Here is a 14,244-nt window from a genome sequence, read left to right on the forward strand (position 1 = left end):
ACAGCAGGGTTCAATAAGAAACATTACATAAGCTTACATAAGTTTTCCTATTACACAGCTCTTTATATTTGTAATTTTTTTCTGGCACATTATTCCTTTGTTAATGTATCACAGTTTGTTTAACCACTTACAATTCTTGAGCATATTTGTTTCAAGTTATTTTGCTACTACCCAAAAGTGCTATTATAAAATATTTTAGTTCACATGGGACCCTTGTGTTTTTGACCTTGGAATGTATATACATAGCAGTTGGATATCTGGATCAAAGGGTATCAAAGATTCTTGTAACTTTTTAAAAGCATAATTTCAAATTGCTTCCCAGAAGGTTCGGACCAATTAAAAGCAAGGAGTTGTTACGGAGTGTTACTAACCTGTCTTGAGGAATATAGTGCTGGATAGGTAGAGACCTTCACCTCTTACAATGCAAGCATAATCATAATATTGAAAATAGTAATTATAATTCTGTACGGCATTGGTCCAAACCTGTGATGTTTGGTAATATTTAAAATAATAGCTCTTCTAAGAATTGGAAGTAAAGTCAAAGGCAATTTAATCCAACCCATACCCTTTAATTCTAAAAAAAAAAAAATAAATACTATATTTTTTAGTGAATCCTCTCCATCTCTCCTTCTTCCATTTAAAAAAAGACAAGAAAAGAAAAACACTTATAATAAATGATGCATTGTTGAGATAAATTCCCACATTGGCCATGTACCAAAAATACATATCTTACTCTAAGATCTCAGTTCATCACTTCTCTGGCAGTGGGGTATCCATGCTGCAGGACTGATCCTCTGGAATTGTGGTTGAATATTACACTGATTCTTAAGTCTTTCAAAGTTGTTTGCTTTTATAATGTTGATATATTAATTATTCTGGTTCTGTTCAGTCTTTATCAGTTCATATGAGTCCAGTTTTCTCTGAAGCTAATTTTTTCTCCCTGATTTTTTTTTTCTTTTTGGAGGGCAGTTGGGGTTAAGTTACTTGCCCAAGGTTACATGGCTAGTTTTTGTGTGTGTGTGTGGGGGGTGGGGAGTGTTAAGTGTCTGAGGCCAGAACCAAACTTGGGTACTCCTGACTCTGGGGCCGGCACTTTACTCACTGTACCACCTAGCTGTCCCATCTCCCTGATTTTTTACAGCATGGTAATATTCTATAATTCTTATATCATAATTGATACTTTACATTTGATGGTCAGTTTTCCAGTTCTAGAAAAGAGCTCTTATAGGTATTTTTGAACATAAGAGTCCTTTTCCTCTTTTCTGTGATCTCTTTGAGATTATATGCCCATTAGTGGCATTACTAGGTCAAAGAAAGAGTATGCAAGGTCAAAGTAACTTTTTGGAAATAGTTCCAAATAGCTTTGCAGAATGGCTATACAAAGTTCACAACACTACCAACAGTGCATTAAAGTGTGCCAAGCCTTCCAGCATTTGTCCTTTTAATTTTTTGTCAAATTGGTCGAACTGATTGAGGTATAACTTCAGAATTAGTTCACTTTGCATTTTTCTAATTATTAGTGTCTTGAAGAATTTTTCCCCCACATAGATTCTTGATAGATTAGATCTCTTCCTTAGCCTCTGCATATAGTTGGACTGTGTTAGAGAATAGCTCTTATTTATTATACATTTTAATCAATCATATCTCTTAGAAACAAGATCCTTATCAAAGAAACTTGTTGCAAAGATTTTTGCATAAAATTAAGATTTTGTACAATAAAACCCATGTAGCTAAAATTTTTAGAAGGAAAACAATTCCAATTCTTATACTTGAATAGGTATCTTTATAACTTCTCAACAAATGATGGTCCATCCTCAACTTGAAGACCTACCTAATGGTAAAGAGTTCATTACCTTTTTAGGTAGTTCATTTCACTTTTGGATTCTTACAGTTAATGGGAAGTTTTTCCGTGAGTCAAAATTGGTTCTTTGTGAACTTGAACTTTGTTCTTGCTCTGCCTTCTTGAGTCAAACAGAATGAAATACTAATCATTTGTCTTTGGTAGTCATTCAAGTATTTGAAGACCACTAACATGTTTTCCTCTTCCAGCCCCACCCCATCTTATCTTCTCCAGGCCAAACGATATCTGTGTTCCTTTTCCTCCTTCCTCCTTTTCTTTGAATTGCTTGATGGTTTTTCTCTTGGACATGGTCAAATTTTATGTCCCCTATGGACTGTCATGCTAGGATTGAGGTTTATCGAGGGCGTAATGTAAGGAACCCCCTTGTAGCCTTCCCGGTCCTGGACATAACTTCGGACCGCAGTCACTTTTAGGGTTGGGGGCTCCCAGATCATTCTGTCTTGTAGAGTTTTTGGTTTACTCAAACAGTGGTCTAGCCATGTCCCCTTCTTTTCTCAACTTGTCACTGTTCTCTCTTTATGAAATTGATTTTTTTGAGCATAAATGTGGGACAATGGTATTGGTTCTAATAATTATAAAATAAGGAAACAATTAATGATAGTGGATGAAAGGTGGTCTTTGAAGGAGGGTATAGTATAAGGAGGATTGGCTTTGAAGTTGGAAGACACGGGTCCACATATCCCTTGCCTTCTACTAGTTACCCTGAGCTGGCAGACCTGGGGCAAGTCATTTCCCTTCTTTGGACCTTAATTTTCTAAGCTTTATCTTAAAATGAGGGGCCAAGGCCAGATGATCCAAGACCTCCAAATCTCTTCTTATCCTTATATTCAGTAGTCATCTTCCTGTGTTGGATAGCTATACTTTTCTCCCATACAGTATTCTTTCCTATTTCTTCTGCCCAATTCTGAATTTATAATCTTGTTTTCATGCTATTATCTGCCCCTCTACTGTTGTTTGATTGAAAATTTTCATATGACACAAAGTCTGAACCATATGCTTTTGATTAAAGATTGTCATTTTTTTACATCACAGTTTGCCAGATATTCTGGCTTTAACTTAATTGAATTGATGGTACAATTTTTATAAGATAATGAATAACTTTAAAATCAGGTAAGTATAATTCCCTTTTAATAAGTATAATTCCCTTTTAATATGTACTCTTTAACGAATATAATAATGAAAACAGATTGAAAAGAACCTTAATTTTTGGAAATATGCTTAAACTGTTTGGTCTTCTGGTTCCTTTTTTGTACCTGAATTTATTGTGTGAAGTTTTCAGATTGAAGTAAAATAATGCTCTTAAATGTTACTTTCTTGGTTTTTTTCTTCTAGAAGTTGAGCCAGCAGAAGAATATGCTGAACAAAATGAAGTTGAGTCCACAGAGGTATGGTTTTTATTTGAATGATATTTGCGACTTGTCTTCTTTAAAAAAATGCTCAACATGCCTTTTTTTTCCCCAGTATGTAAATAGACAGTTTATGGCAGAGACTCAGTTCAGCAACAGTGAAAAGGAACAGGTAGATGAATGGACAGTTGAAACAGTTGAGGTAAGAAAATGTCTGTGTTGGAAATTGATGTGTAAGTTTGATGGCTGTTTAATCCTCATTGATGGATATTTAATTTTGCCCAGTAATTCTGAATTATCCCAAAACACCTGGGCTTGTAAAAATTACACTTAAAAGAAAAGGGGCAAGGATGTTTCAGGCGAGGTGTGAATCTGATCTCATGGGGAAGATGAGTATCTGACTTTTTTAGAATTAATTTAAAAGTGTTGTAGAGGACTGGCAGCAAAGTATTTGACACAATTAAGATTCCATTTTAATAGATGCCATTAAGAAGAGAGGTGTAGGTAATAAAATGATTTCCAAGTACCTGTGGATCGTCCATTTTAGCAATTAAAAAAAAAAACTTTGTTTTCAGCAAATGCTTCTTTGTATTTCTAGGTCAGTCCTTGTATGCAGAATTATTTGTGGACTGTTTCTACCAAAAAGCAGTATCTTCCATCTTCTCTTCACCCTTTCCATCTAAAACACCCTCAGAAGGACCTTTTACAACTTCCAAATCATCTGTTAAAGCAATGCATATCAAAATCTCTAAGCTTAGGAAGAGGAAGTGTGTGGGTGGGATACCTTTGCTCTCTTGGATCAAATCATTTTTAAAACTTGCTAATTTAATAGTAAAGAGATGATAGGCCAGCCCTCTGATCTCCAGATCATTCTGGTTGGGAAAATAAGATTTCTCCTAATAATACTTGTTATTAAAAATTTTTATAGTAAATCATTCTGGGGTTGTTAGTGGAATTTATTAAAGTGGATTCTTTTGGCCTGTATTAGGAATCAAGATGTTATTTTCCTTGTATTGAATGATTGTAATGGTTGGTTGTGTCTCCCTCTCCCCCCATCTCATCCCCCTCAGTGTGTTGTAGAGTAGTAGATAAGTGAGGATGGAAGCCAGAGAGCAGGAGGTTAAAGAAGAAATAATTGGAAATGGTAGATGGAAGGCTTGGCATTGATAGGAAGCAAAAAAAAGCTTGAGTCAGTGGTAATTTTTAAGAATCCTCTGAAATGATTCCAGTAGCAGTTTCTGCTCTTAAAGGCTTAGCTGATTGTGCTCTCAATCTTTATAAGGGCTCTCTTAGACAAAGAGTAGACCTCTCCTGTTGGAAGAGCTTTCTTCTGTAGATCTGTGTTCTCACCAGTGCAAGTGGATAGAACAAGACCTCTCCATGCTAGGAGTTTTGATGTGACATGAATGCCAGGGAGAAAGCAGCCTTTTTGATCACAACCTGGGTAGCTTACTCCTTCTGGTTGTGCATCTCTGACTTCCCTCCATGTTCTTAACTTGGACTACCTTCTGCTTAATATTTGGTTGGGTCTGTCACATAGGAAGAATATAAGCTCTTTGAAGGCAGAGAGACAGCTTTGTGTCTGTGCTAAACTGCAGAGAGCCCAAATTGGGAGGCACTTACTTATTAATCGCTTATTGTTCAAGAAAGTAAAGTAGGATGGTAAAGAAACCAGTGTTTGAGGAGGTCTGATGTTGATGTCTGAAGGTTGTAGTTTCAGTGATTGTAGTGGAGCTCTAAAGAACTTGTTACACAACTCTCCACACATCTTTTTCATTTTTCATGTTTGCATAAAGATGCTATTTTTCCCATGTTAGGAGAATAATAATGTAAAAGTTCCAATCATAATTTAGGGCATCCACATAGAATACTGGTCTAGAGTCTTGAGAAATCCTCATGATGACTAATTATGGGTATTTGTTAATATTTTATGCATAAGGAAAGGATTGATAATCAGGTAATAATTTTATCGAGTTGTTAAGCAGATAAACAAGCAAGAAAGATTATCTAGAAAGTCTGAAATAAAGCTGAATAATAATTACATATTTTTAATACTCTATAAATTATTCTTCCATATGATACATGGAATTTTTGTAGTGATACCTGCCTTGTTTAGATGAAATTGTAATAATTGTGTACAGGCATGCGAATTAGATAGCCCTCTGCTAATTAAATAAAACATAAGATGAAGTTTGTGCTCACCAAAGGTATTTGCTATGATTTTGGAGGGAGTCTCAGTAGTACCTGATATCCTCCAGGAGCATGGGAAAAAAGTATGTCAGTTTTCCAGATTAGGTGGCATAGTTGGATGATGCACCCACAGACAGAGCTTAGTATGTTTCTTGGACAGGCATTGGCTAGAGTAGACAATGAACTGGGTTCAGAATTGAGTAGAGGTGTAGGCTGGATCAACTTTGAGAAATGGTGCAGTGCTTTTCATAATCTTAAGCTTCTATGTGAAACAAAGGCCCACCTTCTTAATTATATATTCTTCTGGTGATTTTCTGGTTCTAAGTCCTAGGATTCTGTATTCTACAAAAAAAATATTAAGGGTCACCCAGGCACCATGGAGGGTCCATGGTCATAAATAGATGACATGGTAACAATGTAATATTGTGCAGACAAAGGGAACATAAGTGATCAGAGTGATACTTGACCAGAAAGAGCCACAAGGTTCATGTGATATCAAGGCATAACTAATGGAAGGTCCTCATTCTCCTTGGTTTCTGCACAATGTCAGGTGATTTAGAGGAAGTCTTCTTTACCACGGTGTGAATGCTGTGAAGTATTAATGGGGAGATGTAGAAGGTGGCTCCACTAGAGTTAGCCTCAGGAAGAGAAAATGTAAATGAGTTTTGATCTTACTGGAGATCATAATCATCTCTGACGCCAATATCAGATCTCCTAGAGATCATGGAAACATTAAAATAACATTTGAATACTATCCACATTAAAGCCCAGTGATTTATAGCACTAAATTGTTAGATAATTTCTGGCTGCTTTATAGTTACCTGTATAATGATTTTATTACCCCTTGCCATCCTCCCTTTTTCCCTAAGGTGGTAAATTCACTTCAGCAGCAGCCACAAGCCGCGTCCCCCTCTGTGCCGGAGGCCCACTCTTTGGCTCCAGTGGCTCAGGCCGATCCTCTTGTGAGAAGGCAACGAGTGCAGGACCTCATGGCACAGATGCAGGGGCCATACAATTTCATACAGGTGGGTGAATAGACACAACTTATTTTAAAATTGGGACAATTGCTTTTTGTTGTTGAATTATGATTTCATAGACTCTAGAAACTCCCCCAAATTCCTTTCTTGTTTCTCAACATCTCTACTTCCCATTCCTCAAGACATGATTTTTGTATCCTACCATATCATGATTGTCATCTTCTGGATGGAGAATACAGCAAATAGGACGATGATTTCTCTTGTTCTGGACATGATTTTGGGGTCTATATCTGTGATCTCGTCAGTCAGTAACTGGCATGGAGATTGCATTGGCTTGTGGTGGCTTGGGAGTTGCCTCAGCCCTTGAGTGGGTCACCCAGTCAGAATCTAAGCACCCTACCCACTGAGCTGTGTGGCCCTCTGGCTTCCAGTGGTCACCACTGTTCCTCTTTTCATTTGGGTTTATCTTGCTGTAGGATTCCATGCTGGACTTTGAAAGTCAGACACTTGATCCTGCGATTGTGTCTGCACAGCCTATGAATCCATCCCAGAACATGGACATGCCTCAGCTTGTCTGCCCTCCAGGTGAGTGACAGCAGCATGCTTTGGGGATCTCTTTAATATCAAATATATGAGATGGTGGGGTGGGGGTAAGGGGGACAGGAGATAATTTAAGAGATAAGACCCACATCAGCCAAATGACTGAACCCCTCTCAACCTCAATTTTCCCATCTTTAAAATTGAAATGATAGTAGTATATATTGTCCAGGGTTGCTATTAGGCTCAAATAAGATATTGTTTGTAAAATTCTTTGAAAACATCTTGCTATAGAAATGCTACCCATTAATATCATCATTATTAGTTGCCTGAGAAACCTAGAGATTTAAGTGAATCATGGAAAGTTGCCTAGTAAGTGTCAGAGTTGATATTTGAACTACTCAAGGCTTCCTGATTTCAAGCCTAGTATATACCTTCTCCATTTTATGAGACTTGAGGAATTTGGAGGCGGTGGTGTATGTGTGTGTGGGGGAAATCAAAGCACATATTAAGCAAAATAAAAAGAACCCTTCTAAAGCAGTAGTTCTCAAACTTGTTGGTCTCAGGACCCCTTTGCACTCTTAATTATTGAGAACTTAAAAATTAGTTTTGTGTTATATATCTATTGATATCTACTGTGTGTTAGAAATAAAAACTTGTGTTATATTATGAACATAAATTTGACCTCATGGATCCCCTGAAAGGGTCTGCCTCCCCCACCCCCCTACCCCCAATCCATACACACACAGACTGAGAACTGTTGGCTCTAAAACCTGTTAAGCAATCTGGAGAAATTTGAACCTGAAATAACATGGAAGAAGGGAGAGGTGAACGAGAAACCAAGAACCAGTAGTGTTAGTTCAGAATGCCCTGCAGCAGCATGGATATGAGCTGCTGAATGGAGTGAATCCTTCTTTAGGCTTTTTTGGGGTACCTTGATGTCCTTAGAATTATTGGGGGTAGAGGGGGTGGGGCATTAGAAATAAGCTTTTAGATCTTCATAGAAAATACATTTGAAAGAGCTGTGACAAAAAACCAATAATTTTGTATGTTTTTATATTTGTTTAATAAATGGTTCAGTGCTTTACAAGCTTACTACATAATAAAAAGCCAGACACGTTAGATAATTAGAAACTCTAAAGGAAATAAAAACCTTTATAAAGTCAGCATTTTGTAGTTCATTTATCAGTCTGCCACAGCTTTAGAGGATTTAGGATTGAATCTGTTAGTATCCAAGACAATGTTTTTCATCCTCAGAATTTAGCATTTCTATATAACTTTCTCATTAAGTTTGTTAAAATGACTACTAGCAGCAATGGTGTATCCCTAGCATTGCTTTTGATATACTCAAAGGACCATAGATGTATGGTTAGAAGGCACCTTCAGGGGAAACCTGTGGTCTCGAGGCATCCAGTTCCCCACCCTTGTTCTAGGCCCATCTCTCCCAGCTCACTCATTTTTTCAAAGGAAGAAGCAGACCCAAGACTTGCATGATAGGGAGCAAGTGACCCAGCCAGAATTTGGATTCTGATCTTCTGACCCAAAAGCTGGTGCTCTTCGTACCATATCACGCTGTCTGGCTTCAGAGCCAAAGAGAGTGCTCCACAAAAGTGTGTTTGATGTGCATTGTCAAAGATTTTTGCTTCTATTGTAGGGAATGAATATGTCTCCAATCCATTAACATTTTAAAAATTGGATTACCAAATTTTAGTGTTCTCCCAATAAGATTATTTGAAATTTGTTTCAGATGGCCTTGTTTGATCTTAGCCATGTTATCTCCATTATACTACTACCATAATGGTAATAAAAAGGGACCAGCTTTATATGAAATAGTTGAAATGTTAGCTATTTGAAATTGTTTAGAAATGACAACATATCAATTATCAGTTCTTTTGTCAAATTACAGTTCACACTGAATCTAGACTTGCTCAGCCTAATCCAGTTCCTGTACAGCCAGAAGCTACACAGGTGAGGGTAATTGTCTATCCTGATCTTTTCCCCCCATTTTATGTGATCCTAGAGAGTTATAGATTTAGAGGTAGTCTTACCTACCCCCCCCCCCCCACAATGGGTTGAGAGATAATGGGTTCTCACCGAGGCAACCTGGTAGAGAGTAATTTTTCCCCAAGTGATTAATCCGAACTTTGGTCCGAGTTTGCTCCTAGGCTTGGAGACCCTTAACCTTTCCTTTCAAATATCAGTGTTAATTTGTATTTTTAGAAAACCTTTTATCCCTGCATCACCTGTATCTGTCTTGACTTCTCTGGTGGCTATAATTGAGGGATAGAAGAAAAAATTTGCATTCAAAGATGAGAAAATTCTACCACATGAATTTCACAAAAACCAGTTTCTTAATTTTAGCTTTGCATAGCAAAGAGATTATATTAACTTTAAAGAAGTAGTTTTGACTGTGGAGCTCAAATTTACCCAAGCTTGAGTTAATTAGTGCTTGGCATAAACAGTGTTACTTTCATCAGTTCTCTCTTTTTTTTTTAAGCAATTGGGGTTAAGTAACTTGCTCAAGGTTACACGGCCAGTTATTTTTGTGTGGGTGCTGAGTATCTGAGGCTGGAACCTATCCTAGGTCCCCCAATGCTGGGGCTGACGCTCTTACTCACTGTGCCACCTGGCCGCCTCTTCTTTTTTTTTTTTTTAAGATGCAGTATTCCATACCTACATTCTCCATTTTAGAAAGAACAGAGGTGCATTTCCACAACTTTTAGTTCATATCTTTTGACTAATTTTGAATTGGGCAATGGTCAGTTGTTTTTAAGCACTTATTAAGCATTTACTCGGTGCCCAGCCCTAGAGAAACTGATGGGAAGCTCTTTCAAGTCCCACTCAGGTGAGGGAGGCCACAGTCCTGGGAGGCTTCAGCTTCAGGGCAGAGGACAGGGCCTCTTTGTAGCTGCCTTGTACTCATTTGCCAAAAAAGATTTTTCTGCTCCTTGAGAAGATGGTTCTTGTAAGTCCTCCCAGTGAAGGGAAATGATTTTCTTCTCTACTCCATTTGGCAAATCTAAGTGACTTCAAATGGCTATACTTTCTCTTCTAGGTACCTTTGGTTTCTTCAACTAGTGAGGGCTATACAACATCCCAGCCCATGTACCAGCCTTCTCATGCTGGAGAACAGCGACCTCAGAAAGAATCCATCGACCAGATTCAGGTAGGCTTGATATTTGCAGAGTGAACATCTACATAAAGGTCATTAGATAGTGGGCATTCCTGCTTAGGGTAGAAAATCCATATTTGGAACAAATGAGCTGTTTTGCTCTGGATTTGTCTTACTGTAAAAGGTATATATAGAGAAGCAACCCATCATCATGCACTAGTCACTTGAACACAGGACTCTGCTGACAGGGGTCTTATGTCCTTTTTTTAGGCTGCAATATCACTGACTGCAGACCAGGCCCCGGCATCCTCACCCCTTCCTGCTGCTTCTCAGTCCCAGGTATTCCCAGCTGGATCAAGCAAACCTTTACACAGCAGCGGCATCAATGTCAATGCAGCTCCATTCCAGTCCATGCAAACGGTAGGCAAGGAAGCGCAGTCTGGATATTCATGATTTTACAGTATTTTACAAGTTTCTAAAACTTACTTTACATTTAATTTTAAAATCAGATTTGAGATTTGGAAAATTGGCTTATTTTCTTACAGGTATTCAATATGAATGCCCCTGTTCCTCCTGTTAATGAGCCAGAAACTTTAAAGCAACAGAATCAGTACCAGGCTAGTTACAGCCAGAGCTTTTCCAATCAGCCTCACCAAGTGGAGCAAACGGAGCTTCAGCAAGAGCAGCTTCAGGCCGGTAGGTAAACTTTTCAATTAAATAACTTGTTTACTAGGTAGTTTCTTGGTAATATCAAGACTGTTTATGGACAAAGTAAAGTACTTATAGTTCATAAGGAGGTTTTATGACTAGGTACTGCATTGACGATAGAAATCAGTTATCTTTTGCTTATGGTATATTGAATAGCTTTTTATATCTGAAACTATTGAGAATTAAAAGGTCAAGTATTGACAGCTGTAGTGTTTACTTATTTAAATGAAATGATATCCTGGAAAGTCTTTAGTTATGAAAATCATGGGAAACATACTGACAATTTACTTGACTCTTAGTTGATTTGACGACCTAAATCTGTAGAGCTAGATCAGTTCATTTATTTATTTATTTAGTTTTTTTTTTTTTTTTGGAGGGGGAAAGGTAGGGCAGTTGGGATTAAGTGACTTGCCCAAGGTCACATGGCTAGTTTTGTGTTAAGTATCTGAGGCCAGATTTGTACTGGGTCCTCCTGACTCCAGGGCTCGTACTCTATTCACTGCACCACCTAACCACCCCTAGATCAGTTTATTCAATCCTAGCTCTTAAACTTGGCCATATTAAAGCAGTGATCCAAATTATTTATGGAAGAGAGATTTAGGGTAGAAATGATAAATGGATTATAAATGTTAAGTCCTGGAACAGTCTCTAAAACAGTTCTTACATTTACTTCCCAGCTGCTCTAATCCTTGCAGAGGTTGGACTCTGCCTCAGTTAGAGCTTGTGTTCATGTGGCGGTAATCAAACGCCTAAAAAAACTAAAAGCTTTCTGTGAGATTCATCTTTCAGAACTGAGTAATGTCTAGCTACAGAATTTTAAGGACTGTTTCAAGCATTCTGTGAATTTTACAACTCAGTTCCATCTGTGTGGGTTCACAAGTCTTTTCTTAGACAGGCACTAAACTGTTTTGACTGGATCTTCACATAAAATATCCTGTCCAACAGGCTGGCCATTTTAGAGATGAAATTTTGTGGGTGGTATAAAATAATGTTCAATGGTTACATCATTCTAGCCGGTCATAACCATTCTTCTAAACTCAGTCTTTTTTATGGTGATCTGTTTCTAGATGGTGCCTGCTGGCCATGATCAGTTTGTTAGTATGGTATTATACTCATGGTATAATGTAAAGAGTACAGGGCAAGGAGAAAAGTTCTGTTGGTAACTAACTGTGCATGTCCCTAGGCCAGTAAATTTACCCTCTTGTGTTGGCTCAAATCCTCAATATGTAAAATAAGAGAATTACTCAAGGGGATCATCTCTATACTCCCTTTCTTGCTCTAATACTCTGAATCCTGAGACTCTTGGTTGGATTTGTCTAATTTTTACAACTTCTGAACTAATCATTTTCCATATTACATCTTAACATTAGGTACTTAGATAGCTATAGTCATATTAAAGAAAAGGGCCTGCTATAATCAGGAATATAACTGTAACTGTTCATTTGCAGAGTTAAGGGTTAAAGTGATTATAAGCCAAAATTAAAATGGTAGTGACCTTTTTGGTCACATTTTATTACGTTATGAATTGAGCTCTTAAAATGGCATCTGTCTAAAACCTCTGACTTCTGTTTTGAACTCAAATTTATTTTTAAAAGATTCCTTATCTTCCTATTACTTTCTTGAGTATTACAATAGCAAGAATCTTTGACCAAAGGCAATGATATTGTCCTGAAGGTGCAATTACAGTCAAGTTCTGTATACCTTTAAATAGATGTGTGAACTTTTTTTATAATCCAAGTCTGGCAAATACTTTTTTTAAGTGGTTGATTTCAGATAGGCCATTAGAAATGTAATTTTGAGGCAGTTATAATATAGAAAGGTCATGTGGAGTTTATTGGGTGTTTATATACTGTATTAAATTTTTTCAAAAAAAAAAAAAGGAATCAAAGTGGGAGATTTCTGGGATGGCGTGAATAGCAGCAGTAAAGGGTTAAATTCATTCCCGTATAGTTTGTGACCTATCAGAAAAGAAGCTCAAAATGATATGTCTTCTTTTAAAAAAAGGCCATTGGAAAATTAATTCCTGCCTGTGGTATTAGCTTTTTTTTTTTTTTTAAGCATTGTAGGTTAAGCTGTTAGTGTATCAGCATTTAGCATAGGTTTGGAAAGCACTTATGGCCATTCAGGAATGTTTTTGTAGGCAGACTAAATAATTATAGAGATTTCCTGGCAACTTTGGTCTTACTTAAAAGTAAGAATAGATTGTGTAATTGATGGGAATAGTAAGCTTCTAGTAACCCCTCATCTACCACGCCTCCCCCCAATGCCCTCCAGTGGCCATTTGAAATGTAAGTCTGCTCCTTCTACCCACCTTTTTGATCATCAAATTTAGGATTGGCTACAGAATTCTTCAACACCAACTTAAAGACCCAAGCCTAGTTTCCTTAGGATGGAGGTTGGGGCAGAGGGAAGGGGGAGGGAGGTTTGAGGAGGAGAGATGGCTACTAGAGTGGGTAACATGGGCCCTTTGGAACTGAAAATAAGAGGTATAGGACTTGACTTATGGGCACTTCAAGTATCCAGAGGATTCATGGTTGAGTTTACCTGATATAACTCCAAGGGCCCTGTCCTTGTAGATTTATCTTATGTTTAGTCAATATTCTTTACTATTCCACAAGGCACTGTGCAAAGTTCTAAGGAGCAACATAAAGAAATAAAAGCAAATCCTTGCCCTTAGAAACAAGTATGAAAAAGTACCAGCTTTTATTAATTATCAGTGCTAAGATATGAGCCATGTCACTGAGTTATTTTTGCTATCTTTTAATCTCCCAGTTAGAGTTTTATAGCCATTTATATCTGGTCTTTGAAATCATGAAATTAAATTTGTACTATGGAAGTATTATATGGGTGTATTCTGTTTACGAAAGTTGTGAGTTAATTTTAAATGCTACGCTTCTCCTTAGTACCTGATTATAGAAATAAGTATTTTGAGAAAAATAGAATCATGTTCTCCTAGGTTCTATCCTCATATCTGTCCTGCTAGGTATGAAAAATCAATTCCAAGTAACTTGATGTAGGGAACAAGTGATTATGCACACTCATTTTGTGCCATTTGAAATATTCTAGAGCTAGGCTTCTTACCTTGGAGTCTAAGGACCCCAATGTTTTTGTAGATGTATTTTCAACTTGGATAGGGAAAAAAAAATCAAATTTTCATTTCAATATTATTGGTTTCCTTTGTAATCTTGTGCATTTTATTTTATGCATTTAAAAATTTATTTTGAGAAGGGGTCCATAGGCATCACCAGACTACCAAGGAAAGAGGGTGTCTATGGTGTCTATGACAAAAAAGAAGGAAAAAAGTTATGAACTCTTGGTCCTATAACAAGGTCAGTAATGATAGTTAATTTGCATTTTATATTGTGACCTGCTCTAGTACTAGTTTAATCATGTTTAGCTTATCATGGCACACCTTGAAAAAAATATGTACCATATCTTATCATTATCATATCATAACTGTCACAAGGAACAATTTGAGGAACTTGGCATAGTTTAGCTTAGGGACTTTGTATT

At 37.2% G+C, this 14,244-nt stretch overlaps 1 protein-coding gene across 2 annotated transcripts in view; it reads left to right on the forward strand.

The window, feature by feature from the left end:
- Window positions 1-14,244, forward strand: part of CAPRIN1 (cell cycle associated protein 1) — a 47,851-nt gene that overhangs the window by 23,913 nt on the left and 9,694 nt on the right. The window contains exons 7-14 of one of the 2 annotated variants that reach the window (XM_069091389.1): window positions 3,194-3,246; window positions 3,323-3,409; window positions 6,267-6,422; window positions 6,851-6,959; window positions 8,818-8,879; window positions 9,967-10,077; window positions 10,294-10,443; window positions 10,569-10,719. In XM_069091389.1, the coding sequence (XP_068947490.1) occupies window positions 3,194-3,246; window positions 3,323-3,409; window positions 6,267-6,422; window positions 6,851-6,959; window positions 8,818-8,879; window positions 9,967-10,077; window positions 10,294-10,443; window positions 10,569-10,719 (879 nt within the window). The remainder of the gene's footprint in view (window positions 1-3,193; window positions 3,247-3,322; window positions 3,410-6,266; window positions 6,423-6,850; window positions 6,960-8,817; window positions 8,880-9,966; window positions 10,078-10,293; window positions 10,444-10,568; window positions 10,720-14,244) is intronic. The other variant, XM_069091390.1, reaches the window with a different exon arrangement.

This window comes from Petaurus breviceps, unplaced genomic scaffold (assembly GCF_028583685.1).
Source record: "Petaurus breviceps papuanus isolate PSGF00001 unplaced genomic scaffold, PetGlider_PUasm1.0 188, whole genome shotgun sequence".
NCBI classification, from domain to species: Eukaryota; Metazoa; Chordata; class Mammalia; order Diprotodontia; family Petauridae; genus Petaurus; species Petaurus breviceps.